Source organism: Siphateles boraxobius, unplaced genomic scaffold (genome assembly GCF_051911475.1).
Source record: "Siphateles boraxobius isolate OS27281-9 unplaced genomic scaffold, OSU_SipBor_1 48, whole genome shotgun sequence".
NCBI lineage: Eukaryota > Metazoa > Chordata > Actinopteri > Cypriniformes > Leuciscidae > Siphateles > Siphateles boraxobius.
In genome coordinates this window covers 13816697-13831572 of record NW_027509119.1, presented here as the reverse complement: position 1 = coordinate 13831572, position 14876 = coordinate 13816697, and the positions used below count along the sequence as shown (strand labels likewise).

The following is a 14876-nucleotide window of genomic DNA, read 5'->3' as shown; positions in this document are numbered from 1 at the left end:
TGGGTCGGGGGCCAGTTCTCCTCTGGCGTTTATGAACTAGAGGCCGAATTTACAGTAACTGTAAGATAAAAATTTATATGAATGCCTGGCTAAATAGATGCGTCTTCAGTCTAGTTTTAAACTGGGAGAGAGATGCTGAGCTACGAACAATATCAGGAAGGCTATTCCAGAGCTTCGGAGCTAAATGTGAAAATGCTCTGCCTCCTTTGGTGGATCTGGATATCCTAGGAATGACCAAAAGCCTCGAATCTAGTGATCTTAAAGAGCGCGATGGATTGTAAGGCGATAGAAGATCCGTTAAATAGACTGGAGCTAAACCATTTAGAGCTTTATAAGTCAAAAGCAATATCTTGTATTTAATACGGAACTTTATAGGTAACCAATGAAGTGATGATAAAATCGGTGTTATATGATCATATTTTCTTGATCTAGTAAGAACTCTAGCGGCTGCATTTTGGACTAACTGTAGCTTGTTTATTGAAGATGCAGGACAACCAGCTAATAAAGCATTACAGTAATCTAGTCTCGAGGTCATGAATGCATGAACTAACTTTTCTGCATCAGAGACTGATAGCATATTACGTAGCTTAGCAATGTTTCTAAGGTGGAAAAAGGCTGTTTTTGTAACATATGAAATATGCTTTTTAAAAGACAGGTTGCGGTCTAGTATAACAACCAGGTCTTTTACTGTAGCGGATAAAGTAACAGGGCATCCTACTATGTTAAAGTCGTGCTGTGAAGGGTTTTGTGGACGGTTTTTAGAACCGATAAGTTTACCTCTGTCTTGTCTGGATTTAATAAAAGAAAATTACGCGTCATCCAATCTTTTATATAATTAACACAATCTATCAATTTGGATAATTTAGCGTATTCATCTGGCCGTGATAAAATATATATTTGAGTGTCATCAGCATAACAGTGGAAACTAATTCCATGTTTCCTTAGAATATTACCAAGTGGCAGCATATATATTGAGAATAATAAAGGGCCTAACACAGATCCCTGCGGCACTCCATAGTTTGCCGAAGTTATAATCGATTTTTCTCCATTTAAGTAGCCGAAATGGTAGCGGTCAGATAAGTATGACCTGAACCAGCTTAATGCTTGTCCTTGAACACCAGTGTAATTTTGTAGTCGATCTAAGAGTATTGTGTGATCTATAGTATCGAACGCAGCACTAAATGGTAAATGGACTGCATTTATATAGCGCTTTCACTGACCCAATGGCCACCAAAGAGCTTTACATATTGCCTCACATTCACTCACTCACTCACACACCGACGGCAGTGTCAGCCATGCAAGGCGCCATCCAGCTCGTCGGGAGCAGTTGGGGTTAGGTGTCTTGCTCATGGACACCTCGGCACTTGGTCAGGTGGAACCGGGGATAGAACCACCAACCTTTCGGTTTGTAGACAACCTACATGAACCACTGAGCCACTGCCGCCCCATTAAGATCAAGTAAAACTAGTACTGAGATACAGCCTTGGTCCGAAGCTAAAAGTAAATCATTTGTGATTCTAACAAGCACAGTTTCAGTGCTATGATGTGGCCTGAATCCAGACTGAAACTTTTCATAGATGTCGTTTTCTTGCAAGAAAGAGCCGAGTTGAGCAGACACAACTTTTTCTAATATTTTTGACATAAATGGAAGATTCGAAATGGGTCTGTAATTTGCTAGGTTATTTGGATCTAATTGTGGTTTCTTAATAAGAGGTTTTATAACTGCCAGCTTGAACGTTCTTGGAACATGACCTAAAGATAAAGATGAGTTAATAATATTGAGAAGAGGCTCTTCCACTATAGGTAACACAGAGATCGAACGTTTACGATTTTGATTCTGATGCTTTCAATTTTCTCGGTGAAGAAGTTCATGAAATCGTTACTACTAAACTGTAACGAGGTATTTTGTTCAGACCACGTCTGTTTATTTGTTAGTCTAGCCACGGTATTAAATAAAAACCTTGGATTATTTCGGTTGTTTTCTATTAATTTGCTGTGGTGCTCCACCCTGGCCGTTTTAAGGGCCTTTTTATAACGTGACATACTGTCTTTCCACGCGATTCTAAAGACCTCTAAATTAGTTTTTTTCCATTTACGCTCTAAATTACGGGTTTCTCTCTTTAAAACATACGTAGTATTATTGTACCATGGTGCTATACTTTTTTCTCTGACCTTTTTTAATCTAATGGGTGCAACAATATCCAATGTTCTAGAGAGAATGGAGCTCATAGTGCTAGTTAGTTCATCTAGTTCATCTGTTTGTTTGGGTTCAGGCAGCAGCTGGGACAGATCAGATAAGCTATTTGAGAAATGATCTATGGTGGATGGACGAATTGTTCTACCTGGTCGATAACGTGGCGCAGCATGACATATTATAGCAGTGCGTAATATGCAAGTTACCAAGTGGTGGTCAGTGACATCATCACTTTGCGGTACAATATCTATATCGGTTGGATCGGTTCCATATGATATAATTAAATCGAGTGTATGATTAAGACGATGAGTTGGTCCGGTGACGTTTTGCTTGACCCCGAAGGAGTTTAATAAATCTGTAAACGCAACCCCTAACATATCATTTAAATTATCTACGTGTATGTTAAAATCTCCAACAATTAATGCTTTATCGACATTGACCAAAAGATCTGATAGAAAGTCAGCAAACTCTTTTAGGAAATTGGCGTAAGGCCCTGGAGGTCTATATACGGTAGCCAATGCTAGAGATAATGTGTTTTTTTTTCTTACATCTAAGAGCGTAACATTTAGCACAAGCACTTCAAACGAATTAAACCTATGACGAGTTTTCTGAGTAACATTAAGGGTATCTCTGTAAATTGTTGCAACACCGCCGCCACAACCGATCAGACGGGGCTCATGCTTATAACAGTATCCTGGTGGAGTAGACTGATTTAGACCGAAATAATCATTTGGTTTAAGCCAGGTTTCAGTAAGGCACAGAACATCGAAATTATTATCTGTGACCATTTCATTTACAATAACCGCCTTAGGTGTGAGCGATCTAATGTTTAGGAGACCTAGCTTTAGAAATTGTTTTTGTTCACTACTAGCGAGATTTTTTGTTTTTATAACAATTAGATTTTTTCTAGATCCTGCAGTAGATTTATTATTTGATCTTAGTAAACGAGGAATAGACACAGTTTCTATGCAGTGTTCTACACTAGTATTAATATCAATTAAATTGGTGCAGTAGAGACTGTGATTTGGATTTTTGGTTACTAGTCAAACGGTATTTAACATCTTGGAGATGTTATCCGACAGAAGATCTGCCCCGATTCTACTTGGGTGTAAGCCATCAGCGCGGAAGAGCCTTGGTCGCTCCCAAAAACAGATTCCAATTATTTACAAAAATCAGTTTCTGCTCATTGCACCATGACAATAACCATTCATTTAGCGCGAATAATCTACTGAACTTTTCATGCCCTCGTCGGTACGTAGGAAGCGGTTCAGACACAATAATCGATGTTTCAGGCGATGTGCTGCGTACCGTATCGATAAGGCTCCTGAAGTCTTTCTTCAGAACCTCCGTCTGTCGCAGCCTAATGTCGTTAGCTCCCACGTGCAGCACAACAGCTCCGACGCGCTCGTCACCGTTCAAGATCTCAGTTACCCGCGCAGTGATATCGAGAACACGAGCACCAGGAAAGCAGTGACTGTGCACCTTACTTTTACCTAACGTAGCGTGGACGTGTCGGACGGTGGAATCGCCGATGATCACAGCATCGCGTTCCGTTTCACGAAGAGGGGAGAATCGGTTCTGAGTGGAGATCTCGAAAACCGGGAGGGGCGAAAAGATTCTTGTCCTGGCTCGCAGCTTCCCGCGGAACCACCCAGGCTTCGTGGTGGTGTGTTGGAGCCGGAGTGAATGAAACCATGGCTGATCGTGACCTGGACGCTCGGGACCAATGCTGAGAAACGCACGGAGTAGACGAGGTCAGCGTCAGCGGGTTACTAACGTTAATCACTGATCCGTGTGCATCAGCGCGTGATGTTTCAAGAGCTAAACGCCGGTCTCTCAGCTCAGCTTGTCTCTCTAGAAGGTCACGGATCTGCTTTTCTACAGCTTCTAATTCAGACTGCACCGTGAGCAATTCAGATTTATTCTCATCTGCACCAAAAGGTAAATAACATACACCTTATATGTTCGCCATTTTAACAGTCGGACAGTAAGTTAGCAATGATGCAACCAGTGATGCTATTAATATTTATACTAATTTATGACTCAAGTCTTGGGTAAAAAACGTCTTTTTAGTGGTATGGTTGTAATGTAGACGCACGATAGACGGGAAAACAAACAAACTCACAGCAGGCAACGAGGCTGACAAAAGCAGTCGATCGCAGGGTGAGCAGCAGTGAAGCAGTGTCTTGCTCTACGACCAACAACCAATGTTCAAACCGTATTTGCGGTTCCAGCCGTATAATGGCCAACAGTCCGAGTTGTAACAGTGACGCACGATAGACGGGAAAACAAACAAACTCACAGCAGGCAACGAGGCTGACAAAAGCAGTCGATCGCAGGGCGAGCAGCAGTGAAGCAGTGTCTCGCTCTACGACCAACAATCAATGTTCAAACCGTATTTGCGGTTCCAGCCGTATAATGGCCAACAGTCCGAGTTGTAATTATGAGTTAAAATTACATTACAGCACTGCTCATGTATACAAGGTATTTTTTTTATCCGATTGAAAAGATCATTTACATGCTTCATTATATTCCTGTTGATCAGATTATTTCAGATCTACACCACCCCTTGCAAATCATTTCAAATTTAATTCAGATCCAGCTAATTTAGATCAGTGTTTACATGAAGGCTTTTCAGTCCAATCGAGCCATAATTCTGATTACTAACAGATTATTTAGATGCATGTAAACATATCGCTACTCAATACTTTCCCATGATTCCCATCGCTATGGAAATATGTTGTTAGCAAATTCGGGATTACCTAGAATTTTTAAACGTGCAGGCAAACAAAATGAATTTAATCTAGGTATTTTGTAATTTGATTGAGAAGATATAGTCTGATTCAAGCGTTTACATGCTTTTTTTTTCTTTCTGTTGATCAGATTGTCAGGCCTACACATCCCTTCCAATCAGATCAACATTTCAATCGGATCACATGTAAACACCTCTGTCGGATTAATTGAGTTGTTTACATGAAGTCTTTTCAGTCGTTCTGAACCATTAATCTGATTACTAATGTATTATTTGGGGGTATTATTCCCATCACTATCAAAGTACATGCTTTCAGTTCATTGTATACTAGTGTTGGGTCCGAGTCCACCTTTGTCGAGTCCGAGTCAAGTCCAAGTCCTTAACAATCGAGTCCGAGTCCAAGTCCGAGTCCAAAGAGGGCCGAGTCGGACTTGAGTCTGAGTCCTTAACGTCCGAGTCGAGTCCAGCGAGTCCACAAAGATTTAAATGATTTGAAATTGACCTTTCACAAAGAACCGTCCCTCTTAGTTACTGTTGCTAAGTCCGACAAGCTGTTCCGCTCTCACTCCAAATGTTCTCACACAGTGAAAAATATATTACGGAGCAAAGAGGACACTGAATATGCGCCAACATATAAGACAGAGCAGCCTACTTTTGGTATGAAATAAAGTCTCATCTTTTACATTTTTAGAATTATTATGAAATTCAAACAATAAATCCTGTTTTGTGGTGCTTTAATGTGTAGGCCTCAGTTCAAGCAGCACATGAACTGATAATCTCTTAGTTATAGCAAAAATTAAACATGAATGAAAATCAGAACTGCAAAAAGATATCAATACACACCATTTTTCAAGTTCAAGTCCACTGACTTTAATCTACTAATTTGGTTTGTTTGCTGGACAAAAATGGCGGTATCTGCATTATGATTGGTCAGATCGCCTGTCAATCAAATTCCGGCGAAAGGTCTCAACACTGAGCTCTTAAATTAATATTTTAAACCTTACAAAATGATTGCAATGTATAGGCAAAGTCATACATTTACCTATTGTACATATTTCAGGATCTGCAAGGTAACGCTCAAGAATGCAACACGATGCATTAAGAGCCAGGGGTAAAATTTTGAGCAAATGGTGATGTTTAAAGTTTTCTTATTTTGTTTTACATGCTAATATCTTTTTTAGCCTCTGAAGGGCAGGACTAAATTAATATAAATTTTCAACAAAATAAGAACAATTTACATCCAGTTTCATCCTTAATGGACTTCTTGAGCATCACTAAGTGTTTGCAGGGTTTTTAATAGTTGTGTATGAGTCCCTCAGTTGTCACCAGTGCGAAAAGATGGATCTCACAATCATAGTCACTACTAGTAAGGAGTCAAACATGCAGAAGATGCTGGAAAAGCAAATAATGTGCAGGAGTTGGAGGATTTTTCCTCATGAACAACCATTACAAAATAAAAACAAAACAAAAACAGTTGTGGATACAAACACAAAATACAAGATAAATTACTTGATTGTAATATAGTGTGTCAGGTAATGATATTTACAATCAAGTAATTTGTCTTGTATTTTGTGTTTGTATTTTGTCTTGTGGACTAGGCTATTAAAAATCTGTTATGTGAAAAAGCTTTTTCAGTGAAATAGAAACAATGTTTTTATGATCCTAATTATTAATAAATAAATACAAATTCCATTTTGGAGATTTTGAAAGGTGTATGTAAACTTATGACTTAAGTGTAAATGTAACAAAAATCATTAAATTATTAGACACCAAAATGTTGCTATGGTTATCACTTTCTCATGTTGCTATGGTTACTATGTCAATCATCGCAATTTCAAGACTCACAGGACTAAAATTTAGCGGATTCACTCCCACATTTAAATGCATTTATCACTCTTTATAATTTACAGTGTGAACCACTGGTCCTCTAGTAGCACGAACAACAAAACTATTATTTACATTGTCGATACCGCTCCCTTTAAGCCATCACTTACCGCGTTCTGCACTCTCCCTAAAACTCTAGTCATAAACACTGAAGTGTCCACACTGCACAGTGAATCTCTCATTTATATCGCGTCAAGACTTTGTTTATGAGGGGATTTGCGAAAGGATAAAGCTTGTGCTGATTCTGAACATACATTTTAAGCGAATTATCCGCATGTTGACTCTAAAATGCCTCTGACACTGTGTTCATGCGCTTAATATACTGATTGGCTAATAGTCAACGCGGAAACAACACAAGTAGTTTGGTTTCGTTTTTGAATAATATTGTGTCATCTAGTGCCCGGACTCGACTGGACTCGGACATTTTTCCGAGTTAAAAATGTCCGAGTCCGTGTCTAGTCCGTGTACAAATTCATCGTGCGTGACAAGTCCGAGTTCATTCAAAATTGAGTCCGAGTTCGAGTACCCCAACTCTATTGTATACATATGCAAATTTAGACACTGCCTTTGATTTGGAAACTTCCAGGTAAACAAAATTATTTCAGTCTAATTTCCATTTGCTTTTACAACATCTCTATTAAACGATTAGCTATGTTTCCATCTGAAGATGTGAATGAAACAGGAAATCTGAATATCACATAAAAATGGGAAATAAAGCACTGTTTCCATCTCATGGGTTGAGGAGAACAAAACTTTATGGCAAACTTACTTAAATTATCAGGTATAAAATAATAAAAAAGTTGCTGCAAAAAAAAAATTGTTTCTGGTAGGTAAGTATACCAAATCATTTTGATGGCAGACTTTTGATCAAGCATTTCTGAAAGACTAAAACATAATTTGAAATGGAGTGAAATGAGATTGTCCAATACCCGGATTTGTTGAGGCAAAGGCATGAGGCTTTTTTCAAGCGTCTGGGAATTTATTCCGTATGTTTCCATCATAGTTTATGTGCATGTTTTCTTACCAAATAAAAAATATATATCTGCCTCAATTGGGTGCACATTTTATTTGCATCTTAAAGTTTCTACGCAGTGTTTTTTCGTATTATTATTATTATTATTTTTTTATCATAACAAATGTGGATGGAAACAGCTATTGAACCCAAGACTTTCAGGTCCCTCCTCCTATTCAAGGACTTTAGGGGACACCCATATTGATGAAAGCAAACAAAATGCAAAACACAGATACTGAAAAAAAAATTGCAGTAAATTATTATAACATTCACAAAAACAAACAAACAAAGATATACATAATAATACTGACTATTGAATAAAGTGAATAGAAACAGCTCTCCAGGCAATTTCGACAGTATCAGAGGAAAGGCCTGGCATTAAACTGGGAGTGTTAGTGTAGGCGTTAAGCATGTGAGCTGTTAACACAAAGGTCACAGGTTTAGTTTCAGGTAAAGGTAGCCCATTATTCTAAGAGGTACTGAAGCCCTTGGTCGCTTGTGCCAATTGCGTATTGTGTCCTTGAGCAAATTACTTCAGCTTTCAAATGGTGAGAAGATTTTTGCAATTGCTGTGTAGGAATAAAGACTGAAACAATGAAACAAATTTGAGGTTCTTTTGAGAGTTATAGTCTTTATTGGAAGGGGAAATTCAACATTTTAGGAACCAGCCACTGAAAACCCCATATTGTTCTACCAATGAAAGGAATATTGGAAAGCGATGTGTTTACATCCCTGCTCAGCCCTAAAGTATTATTAAACAAGGCACGCAACTCTGATTTCAAGCACTTTATAATGCACAAACTGCAACAGATTTACAGGCCCAATGGATTCAACAGCCAGTCACTAACAGCAACAAGTAAGAGACCAGATTTACGGCTTATATAAGCTCAAACTCAGTCAGATTCTTATCAGACGTGTGAAGGACGTGCAAATAGCAAAGTGCAGACGTCACATTGTTATCCCAGGAATGTTGTACAACTGGGTTTTCAACTTCAACAACATTCAAATCCAAACAATTTGTCTGTTCCTGTTTGCTCTTTTACTTGTGTCCAAATAAATATAAAAACTAAAACTGTTGATATAATTTAGTAGGACTAAAGTACATAGGACTAAGCATTTATAATAAACAAAAAATTTGTCATTTCTATTGAAACTTGCATGTCATGTGTTTAGATATATTTGTAAAGTTTTTTTTTTTTATTGTTACGAATTGCTTATTTTAAAAGTGTACTTTGTGTTAAGAAACATAGTCATGTAAGTGTAACTTAAGTGTCATTTTATTTTATTATTATAGCCTATTATCAGCAATTAGTTTTTAAAATGCTTTTAAGATTTGAAGTACACAACAAGTACATTTGTCTTCATCAAAGTAAGTAACAAACAGTACATAATCATACATTAACTGTTTTGATTTGCTTAATGTTAATAAAAAATTACAGTAAATGTGCTTCTTAAAACAGCCAACATATTTACATTTGTAACTTTTCATTAATTTTCAATAATTTAAAGACCAAGAATAGACTGCGTACGTTGAATAAACATAAATTGTGACTTACACTGCATGATTAAGGATCTTGTTGTGTTATCTTTCAATGCTCTCCTGGCTTGTGAAGGGTGCGTGAGAATAAAACCTGAACAAAACCTGTTCTCTCACTCATTCTCTCTCATCTGTTTGCTGTGTGGGTGTGTCTTCAGAGCACCTGTGACTGGAGGTTTAGGAATCAGCAGTTTGAATTGCTGACTTGAAAATGAACCTTGTATTTTTAATTCACATTTTGTTTTTAAAAGGTCTTAACATCTTTGATTAAATCTGTAATCAGCACAGAACACTTTGTGCAAGTTATTATGATTATTGATACTATATGATTATACTGGTAATTGAAATGACATGATTTTTTTTATGATTATGGGTTGAGGTTCATGCAGGGTGTGAAAGGCAAACAGTAATATCAGAGTTTTGGCGTTTGAGCCGCCTGGTGGTGTCAATTGGTACCACAAGCAGTGGTTTTTCTTTGGAGAATGAGTGTACATTTTGAGAGAAACTTAGAAAAAAATGTTGTTACATAAAGCAGAGCAAATCTAACAATTTTGTACAAATACTCAGGAAGGTCAAAGCAGTAATATTGGCCGAAGGATTTTTTAATGGCTGCTCGATTCAGTGCCTTACTAATTATAAAATACACATAGCATTACACACAGCATTACAACTGTCCCACTCGGACCACCGTGGCTTATTTCCAGAGTAAAATTGCATATTTGGGTTTGCTGTAGAACAAAAAATTATCAGTGAGCACTAATAGCAGTACTCAGATAAACACACAAAGACAACCCACCTGCAGCACATAGCATTATAAAGCCCTAAAACACCAAGGGCACTAAGTCGAGAGTACACTGTTGCAAACTACCTGAGCGCAGTGACTGATGTGAAACTCAGGAAAACATAGGCGATGTACAGACTCAGCAAGCACAGTCTGGCCGGCGCAGACAGACCTGGCTCTCCCATGAGGACAGACGATAAAGCAGCTCTTCTGCCAAATAAGCTCTCCTCTCCCGTGCTGCTGCTGGGGCATTTGGGTTAAGTGGCATCGGCACATGCAGTTCACCATCACGTCTCCTTAAGTCCTCTAATAGTTCCTCATCTATGTCAACAACACAACCTTGATTTATGGAAATGTTGTGTAAAACACAACACGCCACAAAGAATGCTGCGACTTTTTGAGGACTGTACTGTAAAGTGCCTCCTGATCTATCCAAACACCTGAAGCGCATTTTCAGTATGCCGAACGTTCGTTCAATTACACAGCGTGTTTGTGTGTTTTTTCGATTAAACTGCATTTGACGAATTGTTGCTGGCATCAAAAATGGTGTCATCAGCAATGTCTTTAACGGATACCCGTTGTCCCCTAACAGCCACCCATCCAACGGGGGATTCCCCTCGAAAATGGCAGGAATGGCAGAGTTTGCCAGTATGAATGAGTCGTGGCTCAAGCCAGGATAATTCGCAAAGACATGGGTGATTTTACTGTAAACATCGCAAATGACTTGTACGTTGATTGAATAGGTTCCCTTGCGGTTGATGTATACAAGTGCGTTTTCTGATGGGGCACGTAGCTGCACATGGGTGCAGTCTATAACACCAAGGACACCAGGGAACCCATACTTCGCACAGAATGCCTGCTTTGCTCTTTCCTGGCTGTAAGGTGTGACAGGGAATTTGATGTATTCCCCAGGATGTCGGACTAGACCTGATGTAACTGCATGTATAGCCGAACTTATGGCAGATTGTGAAATGTCAAGTCAAGTCAAGTCATCCTCATTTATATAGCGCTTTTAACAATGTAGATTGTTTCAAAGCAGCTTTACAGAGATAAAGATATAATTTAAGGTATCAGAGATTGGTTTGGTTTTATAGTGGCTCTTGAAAAAAGTTTTTTCCAGCTAAAGTTAGTTTTGATTGATGCTAAGACGACACCGTTCTCTCTAAACAGACTTTAAACGTGAACCTGTGATAGACGCTGATGGCGTTCACATGCGCATTAAGAATTGATTCTATAGTTATGTGCGTTTGAATATATGTGCGCAGGTTTGTAATTCCTTACAAACCATGCCTAAACAAACTACTTGTCTATAAATTTTGATGCAGAATTTTTATTTTATCTTATCACTTTGGGTAGGTACGCGAACCGAAAAATTCCACAACGCTTTATCTGTAGAGTGGTATAGGGATCCTCCATAGGGAGAGGCTAGTTGGCACTTCAGCACTGCATTGTCATCAGGTCCAGGCGAAAGTCCTTCGTCAGGTCTGGAAACGGCCTGGATCCAGCAAATGCCTCCAATGGAGCTAATGGGGGTGCTGGAACGACCCAGATGCATAGAAATACAATGCCGCTGTAACCTTTACTGCAACGGGGAAGGCATAGGGACAGGTTGCATCAGTCCCCAGCTCATCTGCCAGGAGATGGCAGATGTCTGTCACAGCCTGGCGGGTCAGGCGTAACTTATGCATTCCTCCTCACTGAGGGAGAGATAGGTCTGTCTGGGCCGGTATACCCTCTCCCTCCGGCGTCTAATTCTTTGTCCCAAGACATACTCCATCTCACTGTGCAAAAGAAAAAAATATGAGCAAGCTCAACTTAACTGGTAAGTTGAAGACTAAGGTTTTTAATGTACTTACATTATGGTAAAGGTGATTTCACAGTCTTCCGATTTTTTTTTTCCTGGTTCTTGACGGACAAACCAATTTGTCAGATGTTCTTATATACATATATGTCTTGCCACTATTGGGCAAACAGGTCTGATCCTTAATTACTACAATTAGCCTGAAAAATTGGTAAGCTAGATTTATGCCTATTTTTTTCACATCTTCATGCACACTACAATGGTTTCCGTCATCTCATGTGTTAATATTTATTGTAACAATTTATGATTTGCAAAAATAACTGTTGCATCTGTGTAGATTACATGAGCAAAGTGTATGCACGTTGTGCACGCTATACATTATGGTCAAGCAAGCGCCCTTAAAATAGCATAATGAACAACGCGCAACGCGCCACTGGCTTTAGACTAGGTTTTTTCTGGTCAGTGGCGCAATTGTTTTATAGAACAGCAAAATAGCATGAGGGAAAGTTTGTGCCGGGACACTCCTCCTCTTTGCGCTGAACCTCCCTGGGGAGCACAAGTGTATTTCTTAGATAACCAACGTGTGTCTGTGGAGGGAAAAGTCCGCTTCGCGCGGGTGCAAAATAGGAATGATACATGCGTCAGTGTACAAAGTCATTTGCGCCGGGTGCAAGATAGGGCCCTGTGAGGTAAAGTATCAGCAAACGTTTGTTTTTGACAACTGTTCAAAACTTTATTATATATTCACAAAATTACGGTGCAAACAAAGTATCAGTCTAGCATTGCCATGTCAGTGTATTGATTCATTGTCCCTTCATAGTTTGCAAGAGACATTTAATAAACTGACGCTCAGTTTAATAAACTGAGACGTAGGCTATTTAATAAACTAAGCGTATTTAACAAACTGAGACGTAGGCTATTTAATAAACAGAGCGTAGCCTATTCATCTGTCAATATGAAACGCGACTTGGTCATTCTAATTAATGATCGGAAGAACGCGTATCGACCACCGTTACTGTAAAATATGCACGTATGTCCATTTAAACTCGATTTTGGTCAAATGTGGATTATATCATTACACTGGCAAGAATATGGTTACATTTAAAGATTCCGTACCAAGTATGCAACGCTACGTTCAACTGCTTTTGAAATTACTGTGTTTTTTTTTTACTTCCTGAAAAGTAACCGTTTTGGACATAAGTGAGTTTCATCGGGCAGCGACGATATGATAGATTGGACAGAACAACTAAGGCTATCAATAAACTGCCATTGCGCAAAAGTATTGTAATATGAAAGGCTCCAATTCAGAGCAGCACGAAACCTTATGCGCATCCCGTGCGCAGAATGATGCGCTCAAAACAACATGGAATCACGGCGCGCAGCGCTTCGCATTGAAAAGTTCAAAGCACAAATGTAAGATATACATATATTTCTTTATTTATTCATTAGTTTGAGCCTTTTAACAGTTTTAAATTTCAGTTAATGTGCGCGTGAAGAGCAATTATATCGCTCTCTACTCCAGTGTTGTGATCACTGACCAGTTGTGTTGTGATCTAACAGACACCCTCCAGAACCGATGCAGCTTGGTTACACTCATTTAACCCCTGAGGAACGGGAACGACGAATTCGACATCATCTGTGCATGTACTGCGGCCAAGCCGGATATCTGAAGACGTCATGCCCCATTCAGCCCAATTCATCTAGCTCCAAAGCGGTGAGTGCAAGTCCGCAGCTAAATTATTCCTCTTCGTGTGTTAAAACTTCAGTGAAAAATAACGGTTAAAGATAGAACTATTTCCACGTCTGCATTGTTAGACTCAGGTGCTGCTGGCAACTTTGTCACATGAATTTGCTCAACAACATAAACTCACTTTAACACAATGTAATTCTTGTCTGGCAATGGAGGTGCTAAATGGCCATCCCACTGGAGAGGGAAAAGTCACATACAATACTGAGGAGGTCCATATGCAGGTTGGAGTTGACATCATCTGTGCATGTACTGCGGCCAAGCCGGATATCTGAAGACGTCTTGCCCCATTCCCCCCAATTCATCTAGCTCCAAAGTGTTGAGTGCAAGTCCGCAGCTAAATTATTCCTCTTCGTGTGTTAAAACTTCTGTGAAAATAACGGTTCAAGATAGAACTATTTCCACGTCTGCATTGTTAGACTCAGGTGCTGCTGGCAACTTTGTCACATGAATTTGCTCAACAACATAAACTCACTTTAACACTATGCAATTCTTGTCTGGCAGTGGAGGTGCTAAATGGCCATCCCACTGGAGAGGGAAAAGTCACATACATCACTGAGGAGGTCCATATGCAGGTTGGAGTTTTACACAGGGAAGCCATTAGATTTTATATAATTCATTCCCCTCACAATCCCATTATACTTGGTCTGCCATGCCTGTGTCAACACAATCCTCATATTTCCTGGAACGAGGAACAAATCATCCAGTGGGATCCTGCCTGCCATGAACATTGTCTAATCCGCATTAATCCCTTTCCAATGCATGTAATAACCGTAACGAACAAACTCCTATAATTCAGGATTTGCCCACCGAATACTCCGATTTAATTGAAGCATTCAGTAAAACTATAGCATCACACTACCACCTCATTGTTCCAGTGACTGTGCAATTGATATGTTATCCAGCACAACTCCCCCTAGGGGAAGAATTTTCCCATTATCACAACCCAAATCAGAATCCATGAAATTTTACACCAAGGAACAACTGGCTAAAGGCTTCATCAGACCCCCTACATCCCCAGCATCAGCTGGGTTCTTCTTCGTCAAGAAAAAAGATTGTGGTTTGAGACCCTGCATTGATTATCGCGGCCTCAATGACATCGCCATTAAATTTCGATACCCCTTGCCATTGGTCCCTAATACACTCGAACAGCTCCGTCAAGCTAGAT

At 39.4% G+C, this 14876-nt stretch overlaps 1 protein-coding gene across 1 annotated transcript in view; it reads right to left on the bottom strand.

Moving 5' to 3' along the window:
- The window catches only part of LOC143710788 (uncharacterized), a 63277-nt gene extending 53740 nt beyond the window's left edge, over positions 1 to 9537 (bottom strand). Inside the window, exon 1 of the mRNA XM_077201951.1 lies at positions 9399 to 9537. Coding sequence (XP_077058066.1) covers positions 9399 to 9405 — 7 coding nt within the window. The 5' untranslated portion in view covers positions 9406 to 9537. The remainder of the gene's footprint in view (positions 1 to 9398) is intronic.
- Positions 9538 to 14876: the final 5339 nt, after the last annotated feature.